Below are 13227 nucleotides of genomic sequence, written 5' to 3'. Positions count from 1 at the left end.
TATTTTATATTTGAACATATTTGCACAAGTAAATTTGTTATAATTTTTTTACGTGTACATGTTTTGTATATAATTTTAAATTTTTAACAAGTTATATAACTTTTAATTTAGCTTTAAGCAACTGTGATTTTGACCTCACGTGATACAATTGGCAAATTTAATAATCTGAATATGCATTTTGAAAGTTTGGGGACCTGAATGACACCCTGAGCCAAGTTTAAAGTTCGGCAGTGTATTTTACTCTTTTTTCTTAGAAAAAACTAAGATTTAAAATGAATTAACATGAGTTACAGAAGCTTGCAAGTACTTCTTTTGATTCCAAATTGAAGTCATTTGGAGTTTTGGACATCAACAGTCTCTCCAATATGAGAGTACTCTCCTGTTTGTGTGTACTACTTGATGACTGTCCTAAATAACTCTCTGTTGTTTGATGATCAGACATTCAGACGGTAGCACACACGATTAACCACGTACGTACCGCACTCGATCGCAGCATCAACGTGCAGAGGGTGCTTTATTAATTTTGCTTGAGAGATGCGAACGAAGGAGACAAGAGGATATATAGGATCCCGCAGCAATCTTGTTTGTGTGAGGCCAAGAAGTTAAACTTTGGGAGGCGAGGAAAGGGTTTAGCGCGTATACCGGAGGTACAGGGAGGACCAGGTAAACGACAAGAGAGGCCAGCTGCTGCTACTGCTGCTGATGGCCATATCCCATATATATATGAGTAGCTCGTCTAGCTCCAACGCCGAGCAAACACCCCATGTGGTCTCGCCATAACCTAACCGGCCGCCTTCGTCGATCCAGCCACCAGCGCCTCCATCCCCCGGCCCTCTCCTATCCGTCAGGTCCGGCCCCAACCTAGCTAGCCAGAAACCTGCTAGAAGCTAACCCCGCCAGCTCCGCATCACTTCTTGCTGTTGCTGCTAGAAACTAACACCAACGTAGCTGCTCGTGTTCGGTCAGAGTCGTCAGTGCCCAGCTGCAAGGACAACAGGAGCAGGACTAGTTCAGTAGTACCTGCTTCATCAATCATCATCATCTCCCCGTGCGCAATAGAAGGTTGTACAGGTTACACTTAATTTCCTTATCAAGCAACCATTTAGTTTCTTAATTCGCGCTAGTGTACAAGCTCATGACGCAGATAATAGTAGTAGCGGAGAGCTGCAAGCTCCGACGTCCAATCAAGAGGAGGAAGAAGCGAGATGTGGGAGTCGGAGAGCGAGAGCCACGCCGGCGAGCGGGGGCTCGTCCCCGTCGGCGGCTCATCGGGCCAGCACGAGGGGCTCAAGAACGACGGCTTCGTTCGCAGAGACCACTCCTGGTAAATACATCACTTACTTCGGTCATCAAAGTCCTGGGTTTCCATCTGCGTACTTGTGCAAATAAAGATTGCTGTTCCTGCTCAAGCTAAGTGATTTTTACCATATCATCGACGATTTGATGAGCAGGTATGTCAACAGCGATATTCCCAGCGATTTGCTTGTCAAAGTGGGAGATGTCAGCTTCCATCTTCACAAGGTATAGCAGTGGAGACAGTCTCTTAATTCTCTCCTGCGTTGCCTGCTTCATGGCCGAGGAGATGAGAGAACTCGATCGAACATGTATCATTCCTATTTTGTTCTTCTGCGAGCAACAACACATCACTTGTGACTGGTGGCACCACCAGCAAGTCCGTGCACACGCTGACGTGGCCAATGTGTACCTGCAGTACCCGATGATCTCCCGGAGCGGCCGGATGAGCCGCATCATCTACGAGACGGCGGCGTCCGCGGACCCGGACACGGCGGCCGTAGGCCTCGACGACGTCCCCGGCGGCGCGGACTCGTTCGAGCTGGCGGCGCGCTTCTGCTACGGGATGGCCGTGGACCTGACGGCGGCCAACATCTCGGGGCTCCGCTGCGCCGCCGAGTACCTGGAGATGACGGAGGACCTGGAGGAAGGCAACCTCATCTTCAAGACGGAGGCGTTCCTCAGCTACGTGGTGCTGTCGTCGTGGCGGGACTCCATCGTGGTGCTCAAGAGCTGCGAGGGCCTCTCGCCCTGGGCCGAGAACCTGCAGATCGTGCGCCGCTGCAGCGAGTCCATCGCCTGGAAGGCCTGCGCCAACCCCAGGGGCGTGCGCTGGGCCTACACCGGCACCGGCGCCACCGGCGGTGGCAGGCCGCCCAGGGCTACTGGCCCCGGCGGCGGCGGCGGCACGGCGAGCCCGCGGTGGAACCTCAGCGGCAGCGGCGGCGGGGACTCCAAGGAGTCGAGCCCCAGCCGGCAGGCCGTGCCGCCGGCGGACTGGTGGTTCGAGGACGTGTCCGTGCTCCGGATCGACCACTTCGTGCGCGTCGTCACCGCCATCAAGGTCAAAGGTACGAACCGCTTCACCACACTGTTACCATCCTGTCTCATCGGCCAGTTGATCTCTGATTAGTAGCAGCCGGTAGCTGTTTAATTAGGCTTCAAAGTTCAATCGATGGTTGATACACGTACTGATGCTGCTACATGAGTGCAGCCTGGATTGTTAGCAAGGTTCGGTGCTCCTCCTGTTGGGAAAAAAAAATCGCATTTTATCAGTATGCGAGAGAAACAAAATCTTCATGATGAAGTGTCATGAATAGTGGAGCACAGTAGAGTTGTTCAGTAATGCCAAGACACTGCCACAATCATATTAGTTGCTGACAGTGATGCTGGGCCTAGGAGGGAGCAGGACAACATCAACCCTTGTTCACTCACAGCATTAAGCTATTTTCCATTTTATTCCAATCACTAATCATAGATCTTTTTTAAATTTGAAATTGCACGGTAATAATTTAAATAGTAGTAAAAATTCTGCTAGATTTGTGATGAATCCTTTAAAATCCCAGTAGAATCAATTCCACGGAAAAGTCTACTTTCAGTCCCGTCAACTTGTTTAATTTGATCTTCCATCCTCTTCCTCCAAAACAAAGCCCTCTAACTTTCAAAATCAGTGGAAATTACGGCAACTGTTGTTTTCTAGGTGGTTTTGGGTGATGCTGCAGGATTTGCAGCCACATCACTCATTTTCATGAGCCAGTCGCATCATCCTCACCATTCTCTTGTTGATGCCGGCAAGATCACTAGGAGATGTGGGAAAGGGACGCAGCGAGATCCTCCTCACTCATGATGAATGCAGAGATTATGTGGCTAAAACATAGTGATGTTGATGCCACATTGCCACTTACTCAGAACCACCGAGACCAAATCTTGGACATATTTTGCATCAGTTGATAGTTGGGAGTGGGTTTATCTGATTTTGGAAACGGGAGACGTAAGTAAGACCTAATATTATTACTAGAGTTGGGGATCAAAGTAAGCCTTTTTTTTCCAATTTTGTTGCGAATGATTGGGGCAGGAACGTTGGTTAACCTGGATCATTGGATCCTAGATCATGAAAAGCTCGCAAGACAAAAGATGCAAATTTAACTTGCCAGTTTGCATGAACAGGAATTGATGTTTCCGAACATGTATGAAACTTGAAGCCATTTGTTTTGCATTTTCGTGGATAGGCATGCGGTTCGATCTCATCGGCGCGGCGATCACCCACTACGCGTCCAAATGGCTGCCGGGCCTCACCAAGGACGGCCCGCACGGCGGCGCCCTCGACGAGCCCTGGGCGCAGGCGTCCCCCGGCGGCGGCCTCCACATGATCATCGCCGGCGGCGGCGGCAAGGACCACATCGCCGCGAGCGCGCCGGCGCGGGAGCAGCGCATGGTGGTGGAGAGCCTGATCAGCATCATCCCGCCGCAGCGCGACAGCGTCTCCTGCGGCTTCCTCCTCCGCCTGCTCCGCCTCGCCATCATGCTCAAAGCGGCGCCCGCGCTGGTCACGGAGCTGGAGAAGCGCGTGGGCATGCAGCTCGAGCAGGCCGTGCTGGCCGATCTCCTCATCCCGTCCTACGGCCGCGCCGACACCGCCTACGACGTCGACCTCGTGCAGCGCCTCGTCGAGCACTTCCTGGTGCAGGAGCAGACGGAGCTGGCGTCGTCCAGCCCCGGGCGCGGGGAGCCGGCGGCGGCGCCCGAGTACTACGGCGCGAGGACGACCGCGGCGTCCGCGGCGGGGCTGAACGCCAAGGAGCGCGTCGCCAGGCTGCTGGACAGCTACCTCTCTGAGGTCTCCCGCGACCGCAACCTGTCCCTGACCAAGTTCCAGGTGCTGGCCGAGTCGCTCCCGGAGTCGGCGCGCACCTGCGACGACGGGCTCTACCGCGCCGTCGACTCCTACCTCAAGGTAATCAATCACCTTGGTTGCTTCTGCTGACTGCTTCTTCATTCTTGCGATCTATGGAGCCATGGAGATGACCGACCGGCGTTTGCAATGCGTGGCCGATGACCAGGCGCACCCGACGCTGACGGAGCACGAGCGGAAGCGGCTGTGCCGGGTGATGGACTGCCAGAAGCTGTCGTTCGACGCGTGCATGCACGCGGCGCAGAACGAGCGGCTGCCGCTGCGGGTGGTGGTGCAGGTGCTCTTCTCGGAGCAGGTGAAGATCAGCAACGCGCTCGCTGGCTCCTCCGGCGCCGGCGCCGCGCTGGGCAAGGCGCCGGACGCGGCGCCGCCGACGACGCGGCGGCAGCTGCTGGACGGGACGCCGCAGTCGTTCCAGGACGGGTGGGCGGCGGCGAAGAAGGACATCAACACGCTCAAGTTCGAGCTGGAGAGCATGAAGGCCAAGTACCTGGAGCTGCAGCACGAGATGGACGCGCTCCAGAAGCAGGTGGAGCGCGGCGCGCCGTCGCCCGCCGCGGGGTCCAAGGTCGCCGGTGTCGGCGCAGGCGCCGGCAAGAACCAGGGACCCTCGGCGTGGAGCAGCGGGTGGAGGAAGCTGGGCCGGCTGGCCAAGATGACCGGCGCCGATGCGGCGGGGCCCGACGGGCACGTGCCGGGGGCGCCCGGCGAGGCGCCGAGGAAGCCGCGGCGGTGGAGGAACTCCATCTCGTGAGCACACAGCAGCTTCGTAGCGAGCAGAGTAGACGGCGGCCTAGTAACTTGTAGCGGCACCGATTCCACGCGTCCATGTAATAAGCGAATAAATCAGGAAGAGCAGGTTGCAACCGAACCGGATTTTTCTTCCATGGAGTCTCGAGATTGTGCCCATCTTTATAGAATGTTCTAGGAGACGATCATCTGTTCCCGGTGTGCTGCAATTTACCGACCTGTTTACGAATTGGAAGGTAAAACTTCCCTGTTACGTTCGCGCGCGGCGCGCCATCCGTATGCACGGATCCGTCGGCTCGCGGAAAGGAGAGGAAGACTGTCTTGCTCGCGCTTATCTACGGGCACCGACCGCGACGTGCTCATCGCGTCCGCCCTTCAGGTTCGCGACAGTGAGTTTGGCGGCCGCGCACAGGGCGAGCGCGACGGACGGCGGTTTCTTCGCCGTTTCTGCTGGCTGCTGCTGTCAACCGGACACCGCGCACGGGCGCGGGCGAGCAGTCGATGTGATGATGACGTGTTCGTGCGTTGCAGGGAGCCTTCGACACCGTGGCCCAAACAGCTGTGCTTGACATGGACGGGGTGGGGCCGGGGGGGCGTGGCCCATGGCTGCAACCATCCCCAAGCTAGTGAGCTGCATAAGGATGCGCGATTGCTCAGCAGCTAAGCTGCTAAGGTAGCTGATTGCCCGGATTAAAGCTCGGAAAGACATGAAGGAGGGGGGCTAGAGAACAACTTGGTCTCGCACTCGAGCAAGAGCAACCATCATCTCTGCCTGTGCTGCTCTTTCTCGTGTCAGAACTCGGAAATGGCTTCATGTTGCCCTCAAACCAAGCCACGAGAGGGCAACGGCAACTGTGTGTCACTGGATATAAAAAGAAGCTGGGGAAACAACAAGGGGTCTGCTTCTCTTCAGAGTTCAAGAATCTAACGACAAACCCTACCAAAGGTACGTATGTAAACCCAATCAAATCAATGGTACATGAGAGAAGAAGTATTTTTTTTGGATAATCAGAGAAGAACTGTTAACATCACAGAAACAGAAACTAGCGTCCAATTGTCCATAAGAGGCAGCAAGCTGAACTACTATTAGCAAATTCAACAGAGTATGTAGCCAGAATGCAAGATCTCCAAAGTCCGTAAGAAAATGAGCTTATTTGGAAGCAATGTCTGTGAGTCAAGTAAGCCCCCAGCATCTTTCTACAGCTAACAAATTTAAGAAGACAAGCAGCAACCTTATCGACTCATAGCAACATAACGGAGGATAGCAAACATCCATCTGAAGCAGATCTGGGGCGGACTTAGGGCTTAGCTTGGCTCCTGGAGCAGCCTGCTAAAGATTCACTAAGAAAGTAGAAACTATCCCAAAGCTATTTTCTATCATAGGACAGGTTAGCACCAGTCCCATAACTCATAGGGCAATTCCACCATCCCAGAGCTACTTCCTGTCATAGGAGTTGGGCACATTTCTATGTCTGCCTCCACCAGTAAATTGTCGGGCACATATGTCATCCCAAAGCAACTTTCTGTGGAAGGAGTTTGAGATATTTCTGGAGGAGTAGCCTGGGGCTTCTTGTTCAAGAAATGAAGAATGGTGACCACAGTCATGATTTTTGCCCAACGTTGACGAGGCCGGGGGCTTTCCTGTGCTGGAGCGCTCTCCAAAACCTCGCCTTGTGGAGAAATGTCATCTGAAAGAATGGCACTCATCAGGTAATTACACTATTTTTTACTAGACAGCTAGCGACAAAGTCAGAAAAAATATTTTGCCAGTTGCTCCCTAGTCGCCATTCAATTGAAATGGACATAGCAATATTATCATTATGAGAGCATCTCACAGGAAGGTTGCACTAAAGATTGATCTCCAGATTGCTGAATGAACCGAAATCCCATACATCAACATACGGTTCCCCCAAAAGCAATGAATTAGCAATTTTGTTGCTTTTAGATAGAATAGGAACTACCAACCTGAAGGCACCAACTTATATACTGAAATGGCATATTAGTCTACGAGCTGATAGGAAGTAATAGCTCATTATGGACTTTATGTACAGATTAATAACGTCTTTGTGCCTCATCCTTTAGCACCAGGGATGCTTCTGTTCTATGAAAAAAAAACTACAGGAAGTAACACTGAATCCATTTAGGATTTTCTCTACTTGGTACTTCCTCATATCACAAATGTAAGCCCATTAGCACATCGACATTATCTCCAATCTGACACTTTGAATAGCAATACTATTAAAAACAGTGGTTTAAATAGCGGGCTATGGCGGCTGAGCAATGCTCCCCTCTAAATATTATAGCCCGCTATTTAAAACACTGATTAAAAATATTATCTTAAATGATAAATGTAATATATTATGATAAAAATAAACTAGTAAAGTCAATCTTGTGTTGTTAATCTATCCAAAACTAGGTGGAGTTATATCTGTGATAAGAAGAATTAGCTAGTAGCGAGGTAGAAAGGGTCAAATTAAGCATAAGACCAAAGTTTTACTTCATTGATCATTTGTCATAGACGGTGCACTTATAAAAAGACCTCATTTGTATGTTGTTATTAATATTTATGAGTATAAAAGCCTGGGTCTTAAAGAACCAGTATATATTTCCAAAAGACAATTTAAAAGATTAGGATTCCCAGATCAAACCATCATTGCTTTTCTAAAGCCCCGTATGTGCATGTTTCTTGAAAAGGGATATTCCAAAAAAATATTGGAATTTATGGGCTTGGCAATAAAAAGAATTAAAAGTCCACTAATAAATGCTAGGGAGTTTTGTGTGTAATCTCGTATGGGTATTTTAGGAGGATCTCAACCGATTTAAATGGTGGACCAGAAGTACACCACTTGTGAAGCCAGTAAAAGGGAATTGGCGAGCCACGCGCGCGCCCTCGCTCGCCTCGCCGAGCCGAGCCGAGGCCGAGGGCGTGGCTCGGCCGGCCATTGCGTTGCGGCGTGCTGAGATGAGATGAGGAAGGTTTTGTTGTTGAATGTAATTATTCTAAGACATAAAACATTAACAGTTATTGGTGAATAATGATAGCGAATTAACCTTGACAGTTACTAGTGATTCATGGCAACAGCAATTTGACTCTCATCAAAACCAGAGCGTCCATATTCATTGAACCTAAGGCACCTCTACGCCTATATAAACCAGTTATTCCTCTCATTCTATATACACATGAACACCTCAAGGTACCTCTCTCTTCTCCCTCAGCTGCTTCTCTGCATTCCCATCTAGCACTGCACGCACAGTACAGGCGAGAGCAGACCTTCGGAACCTTTGCACGCTGAAGGTCCTATTTTGGGGAGCGTCTTCACGCGACTGCTCGCTCCTGAACAACTACTTGGTGGCCATCATCCTCCTGCTGCTACGTCTACATCCCGGTGGCTAAACGACTACTTCGTCTACTTCTTGGTGGCCGTAGCTGTGTTCCCCAAGTGAACATCAAGATCGCCCCGACTACTTCCCGACGACCATCTGCACTGCAATGAATTAGTTCGGCTACATCGAACAGCTCACACAATATCCAGTCATGAGAACGGCGCACCCGGTGCCTCCCTCACTGGTCCCGCTTTAGGGTACATTCTAAACCAACTCTAGTTTATTTTCTTGTTCGTGTTATTTAGTGGTTTTAACATGAACACATGCATATGCTATGTCTCACTCACCATAGTCATGAAAATATTGTTGAATTATTTTCATAGTTTTGGAATTAAAATCTGCCTGAAATTGTCTAAGTTTCTAACAAAAAATGTACACGCTTAACTTGGATAATAATTTTTCTAAAAATTTTCAAATAATGTTCATCGACACAAGATAAACTTAAGAGAGTTTCCCACATGACAGGTTATAAAGCAAGGTCATTACTCTATTAGATGTCGGGATTTTTCTTCAAATTTACAAGAGACAAAGATAAATTCTCAAAAGGTGAGTGCAGACATATTAAGAAGGTGGACTCAAACAATGAAAACAGTAACTAAGGTAGTGAAAAAGATCCAGAAACTAACCATGAAACCTTGTTGACAGTGTGGAAAGTGGTAGCCTTGAACATGATCCCCGCAGGCAACAGCTTCCTTTATATTCAGCTATCACCTCATGCTCATGACATGGATCTTTGTATTCATACTTAGAAACTTTCAAATTCTCGTACGCTGTCATCTTGGACATTTCCACTAGACTCTGTCATGTTCAGACAACAGGTCTTGATTTCTCAAGGTGGAAGAGTAGATGCACACATGCTGGGATCATGCGTGTGCAGATATAAATGTGTTCAACGTAAAAACAAGTATGACTTTTGGAGCAACTTTTCTTAGGTGCAAGCCGAGATTATTTAAAATTGGACTAGTTCACAACACAATAAAAATAAGATTAGGGCTTGCTTAACTTGAGGTTGACCTAAACGTATACAAATATAAATTTGGGTCAATAAACTCTTGTCTAGTCATCTTAATCATGAGAAATAACACATGACATGGTGAACATAAAATTCTAGAACTCATAATATCCCCTTGATGCTTTCATTTAAATGGATGTATTCATATATTGATATATTGATTCGAATACATAGATAGGATATCAAATATGGTAATCCAACATATTTTAAATTGTATTTAGAGTGGCCCAAAAAAAGAAACGCTAAATAGATGAAAATCAATTTAAGTGAAAGTGAATTCAGTTTTAATTTGGCAAATACATGTGAAGTCATGAATATCAGTGTAGTAATTACCTTCTGAGTACTGCTAAGTTCTTCATAAGAAATGTATTTACCATCGAATTCTGCACCAACAATGCTGTATAGAGAGTTGAAGCAAATTTTAGCATCCATCCCAGGAATGCAGTATGAGTAACGTTCAGGTCCTGGTTTACAACTCAGAGCATGTCCAACAATGATGTTCCAATCATGGTCTGGGATATTCCGACAAGCCTGTAACATATGAAACAGGTTGGATCAGGTACACGTTACTGCCATAAAACGATACCAGAGTACATAAGCAAATAAGCTGATAAAGAACTTGTTCTCATACTTCTCGCAGACTGTTCATATCCTTATTGTAGAATCGCAAAAAGTCCTGAACGATATTTATATCCATATTCTCTAGTAGCTTACGCCTGTCACCATTTTCTCCTATTTTCTTCAACTTGTATATTGGGTCACTTAGAGATGGAAACAGATCCTTCTTTTTCTCTGTATAAAAGCAGGGCATCAATATTATAAAAAAAAATGGTAGAGCATAAAAGTTGTGAAAATAAGTGCAAGCCTGATACTTCTAGAATTTTAAGACGTCGTTACTATACAGACAAATTAAATGATGGGGAGAATAGGTCTTTCTAAGTATCTAGATTAAAAGTTACCATCCTTTATAAAAAAAATCTTGTGTAAAATAATCATGTCAAAGAGCTACAGTAAACGTAAGAATCAAATTATATGATTACAATCATCTTTCGCGTTCATTTCCCCATAATTAGCTAGCATAGCAATAACCTTTTTCTAGATTTATTTATCTATTGAAAAAACAAATCAAGACGAGAAATATTTACATGAAGAGAAACTTATGTGATTTATCAATTGTTAGTAAATGGGGTTAGATAAGAACTTACGGTAACCACGACCGTCCTTTACGGCAAAAGATTCAGATATTCCTTCCAGAATTTTCTCTGATATGCTATCATCAGCTGCCATGACTCCCAACCTGAACTTCTTGCTTGGGACAAAACTTGAATTGTCTTGGAATTTGGCACCACAGAGGTGAGCCACACCATTTTCAAGCCTTAGATATAGTTCATTGGCAAACAAAGGTTGTTTTCCAGGACGGCAATGTACTATGCTTGTTTTAAAGGAGTTTTCACTCCATTGCTCTTTATTTTCCTTGTTAAACTCGCCATCCAGGGCAACAATCTTAACTAGAACTGAGGATAAGGGTCCATTTGTAATGATCCTATTTTCATGATCATATATGGCTACCTTAATAGGACTTCCATCATCTGCTGTCATGTCATGTCTCGAGTACTTGTCATTGCAGCACTTGTTCACAAATTTCAACTGGTATTTTCTGATTTCTCTCTGACGGGATAAGGCCCTGAGAATTATGTTATCAATTAATGAATGGAAAATATTGGTTACACGTTAATGAATCAAGTACATGCATCACTCTTAAATTTCACCCAACTATAATACCTAAATAAGGTATTTAAACTCTGTGCAAGGAAACAAATTGCCAGTATTTTCTAAAAAGGAAAGATTTCCTACCTAAGATCACTGTATTTGCGAACATGTTCTCCAAGTTCACTCGTCTCCTGTCACAGGAACAACTTAACAATAATTAGTCAGAAGAAGTACAAACAAACTCAGCTCCGTGATGAAGCTAATATGTTTTTCTCTCTGACACATGGAAGAGTGCTACTGTTTTTTTGTAGTTTCACCCAGGATTCCTAGTATATGAATTTTTTAGAAGTTAAATGTGTACTTCAGTCCATCGAAATTTCCCATAGCAAATATATGTTCCTGTATATAGTGTAAATAGAGTAAAGCTTCGTTTATAATTACTAACAAATTTACTCACTAATGCTGCAAAAAGTGTGTAGTACAAGTGGTAGAAATTATTGATACATCAGTTGGTGCGATAATGGCTGGCCTTTGTAGTTTCCATTTTCAGTGTCCAGTCCAATGGCTCAGTGCATTTGATAGCTTGTAGAGCCTAGGTGTTAGCATCGATTGCATTTCTTACCATTGTGCAGCGACTAATTTAAGAACGTTAAGAACAAAAATGACAAGACCTACAGAATATTTCGGTGGAGAATTACTGAAATAATTGAGATGTGAAAGCCTCTGCATCTGCCACGTCCTATCCGCACGAATGTTGTAACATGGAAGTGAATGGTTACCGAAATCAAGGTGTTGAGCCGTTCCCAAATCAGCTGAATATGTGAGTTTCGCTCGCTGATCAGTTCCTTCACTTCCTTGTGCTGCAGTTGGGAATTTTGGTAAAGCTCCTGCATCTCCCTCTTTCTGTTTTTGCACTCCTCGGTGAGGATCTCAATCTGGGCCTCATAGGAAACTTCTTTCTCCCTGTCATGTGCATACAGAAACAGACCAGGAAAAGTTTCAAACTAAAATGTAGAAGAAAATACCCGAACAAATTTTGAAATCGATTGGCCGAGCAACCAAATCGGACGGGACGAGAGAAGGAAAAAAATCCCACAGGCTGCAACTCGTGGGTTTCTTCTGTCGGTACTATGAATCGACTGCAGTTCCTAAATCTGATACAAAAGCCTCCCCTCCCTCACATTTTTTTTCTGTAGGTTTTTTTTTTGCGGAGTTGATCTTACTCGAACAGTTCAGGAACGCATATAAACTGAAGCAAATTACTCGAGCTAGCTAGTACTACTAGATACTTAGAACTAGGGACGCATGAAGGAATCAGCTGGCGCGTAGGTCGCTGATAAACTCACTGGCGGTGGAGGCAGCAGGGGCAGGAGCAGGAGCAGCCCCGTGGTCGCTTCGCCGGCGTTGACCCCTCACCGGCAGCAGGGCCGCCGTCCTGCTCCTCCTCCCTGCCCCGACGAGGACGAGAGAGCGACATTGGCGGAGCTCGAGAGGCAGAGATCGGGAGGAAACGCGGTCGGAGGGAGCAGAGAAGGAGACGACGACGACGGGTGACAGCAACGCGTGCTGTTGCTAGTGGGACACTTTGATATGAGCTTACTGCTGAGCTCGACGCAAGCTTGAGCTCGTGGATTTATACGCGGGGAAGCGGGGTCGGGGAGGAATACTCGCGCGCTTTTCCTCTGCGGTCGCGAGGGCTAAAAGAATTGGAATTGGAAAGCGGGGAAATTTCTTTTTTTGAAAGTTAAAAGCGGGGAAAATTCGAACGAGTGTTCTCACGACACCTGTTCGCCGCTCTATTGGTCGTCCTCCCAAGTCAGTTGTCCACTCGTCTTGTCCTGTTCGCGGGCACTTGTGCGCGTGATCCGTTGAGGAGTGTGCGTGTGACGCGCTTGATGCTTCAGCTTAGCCTAGGTTTGCTTACTACAAGCTTTATTATAAGTTCTGTCACATCACATTAAATATTTGGATGCTAATTAGTTTATATTTAGTCTTTCTAATTGGTATCGAAATATTCGATCTGACAAGACTTATTATAAATACCAGGAATCCAAACAGCCTTTTAGTACTATGCTAATAAAATCAAGCAACCTGAATGGTGAATTGGTGGTAGCACTCGAGCGAACCTTATTTAAGAATAATATCGGTTAATTCGTAGAAAGTGTTA

The 13227-nt window shown here is 46.9% G+C and overlaps 2 protein-coding genes across 3 annotated transcripts; one reads left to right on the top strand and one right to left on the bottom strand.

The window, feature by feature from the left end:
* Window positions 1-693: 693 nt before the first annotated feature.
* LOC112894310 (coleoptile phototropism protein 1) lies at window positions 694-5113 on the top strand. 2 transcript variants are annotated; one of them, XM_025962361.1, is made up of 6 exons: window positions 694-1062; window positions 1145-1324; window positions 1452-1521; window positions 1712-2363; window positions 3522-4246; window positions 4353-5113. In XM_025962361.1, the coding sequence occupies exons 2-6, from the start codon at window positions 1206-1208 to the stop codon at window positions 4956-4958; spliced, it is 2172 nt and encodes a 723-aa protein (XP_025818146.1). In that variant the 5' UTR covers window positions 694-1062; window positions 1145-1205; the 3' UTR covers window positions 4959-5113. The 2 variants fall into 2 exon arrangements, with proteins under 2 accessions (XP_025818146.1, XP_025818869.1); XM_025963084.1 differs by having other exon boundaries at window positions 1125-1324.
* Window positions 5114-6080: 967 nt separating this feature from the next.
* LOC112875683 (calmodulin-binding protein 60 A-like) lies at window positions 6081-12671 on the bottom strand. The gene is made up of 8 exons (XM_025939656.1): window positions 12407-12671; window positions 11840-12023; window positions 11205-11251; window positions 10556-11034; window positions 9982-10142; window positions 9684-9881; window positions 8965-9136; window positions 6081-6642 (listed from the first exon to the last, which is right to left on the bottom strand). The coding sequence occupies exons 1-8, from the start codon at window positions 12535-12537 to the stop codon at window positions 6344-6346; spliced, it is 1671 nt and encodes a 556-aa protein (XP_025795441.1). The 5' UTR covers window positions 12538-12671; the 3' UTR covers window positions 6081-6343.
* Window positions 12672-13227: the final 556 nt, after the last annotated feature.

Source organism: Panicum hallii, chromosome 1 (genome assembly GCF_002211085.1).
Source record: "Panicum hallii strain FIL2 chromosome 1, PHallii_v3.1, whole genome shotgun sequence".
Taxonomy (NCBI): Eukaryota; Viridiplantae; Streptophyta; class Magnoliopsida; order Poales; family Poaceae; genus Panicum; species Panicum hallii.
The sequence above is the reverse complement of the archived record's forward strand: the minus strand, read 5'-3'. Positions and strand labels throughout refer to the sequence as shown.

Excerpts from the sequence above, each read along its gene's own strand:
- LOC112875683 (XM_025939656.1), bottom strand. The coding sequence starts at position 12,537 with ATGTCGCTCTCTCGTCCTCGTCGGGGCAGGGAGGAGGAGCAGGACGGC. Across the intron at positions 11,035-11,204 it reads CGCAAATACAGTGATCTTAG|GGCCTTATCCCGTCAGAGAG; the intron begins GTAGGAAATCTT and ends CATAATTCTCAG. Across the intron at positions 10,143-10,555 it reads AAAGGACGGTCGTGGTTACC|AGAAAAAGAAGGATCTGTTT; the intron begins GTAAGTTCTTAT and ends GCTTTTATACAG.
- LOC112894310 (XM_025962361.1), top strand. The coding sequence starts at position 1,206 with ATGTGGGAGTCGGAGAGCGAGAGCCACGCCGGCGAGCGGGGGCTCGTC. Across the intron at positions 1,522-1,711 it reads TCAGCTTCCATCTTCACAAG|TACCCGATGATCTCCCGGAG; the intron begins GTATAGCAGTGG and ends GTGTACCTGCAG. Across the intron at positions 2,364-3,521 it reads CACCGCCATCAAGGTCAAAG|GCATGCGGTTCGATCTCATC; the intron begins GTACGAACCGCT and ends TTTCGTGGATAG.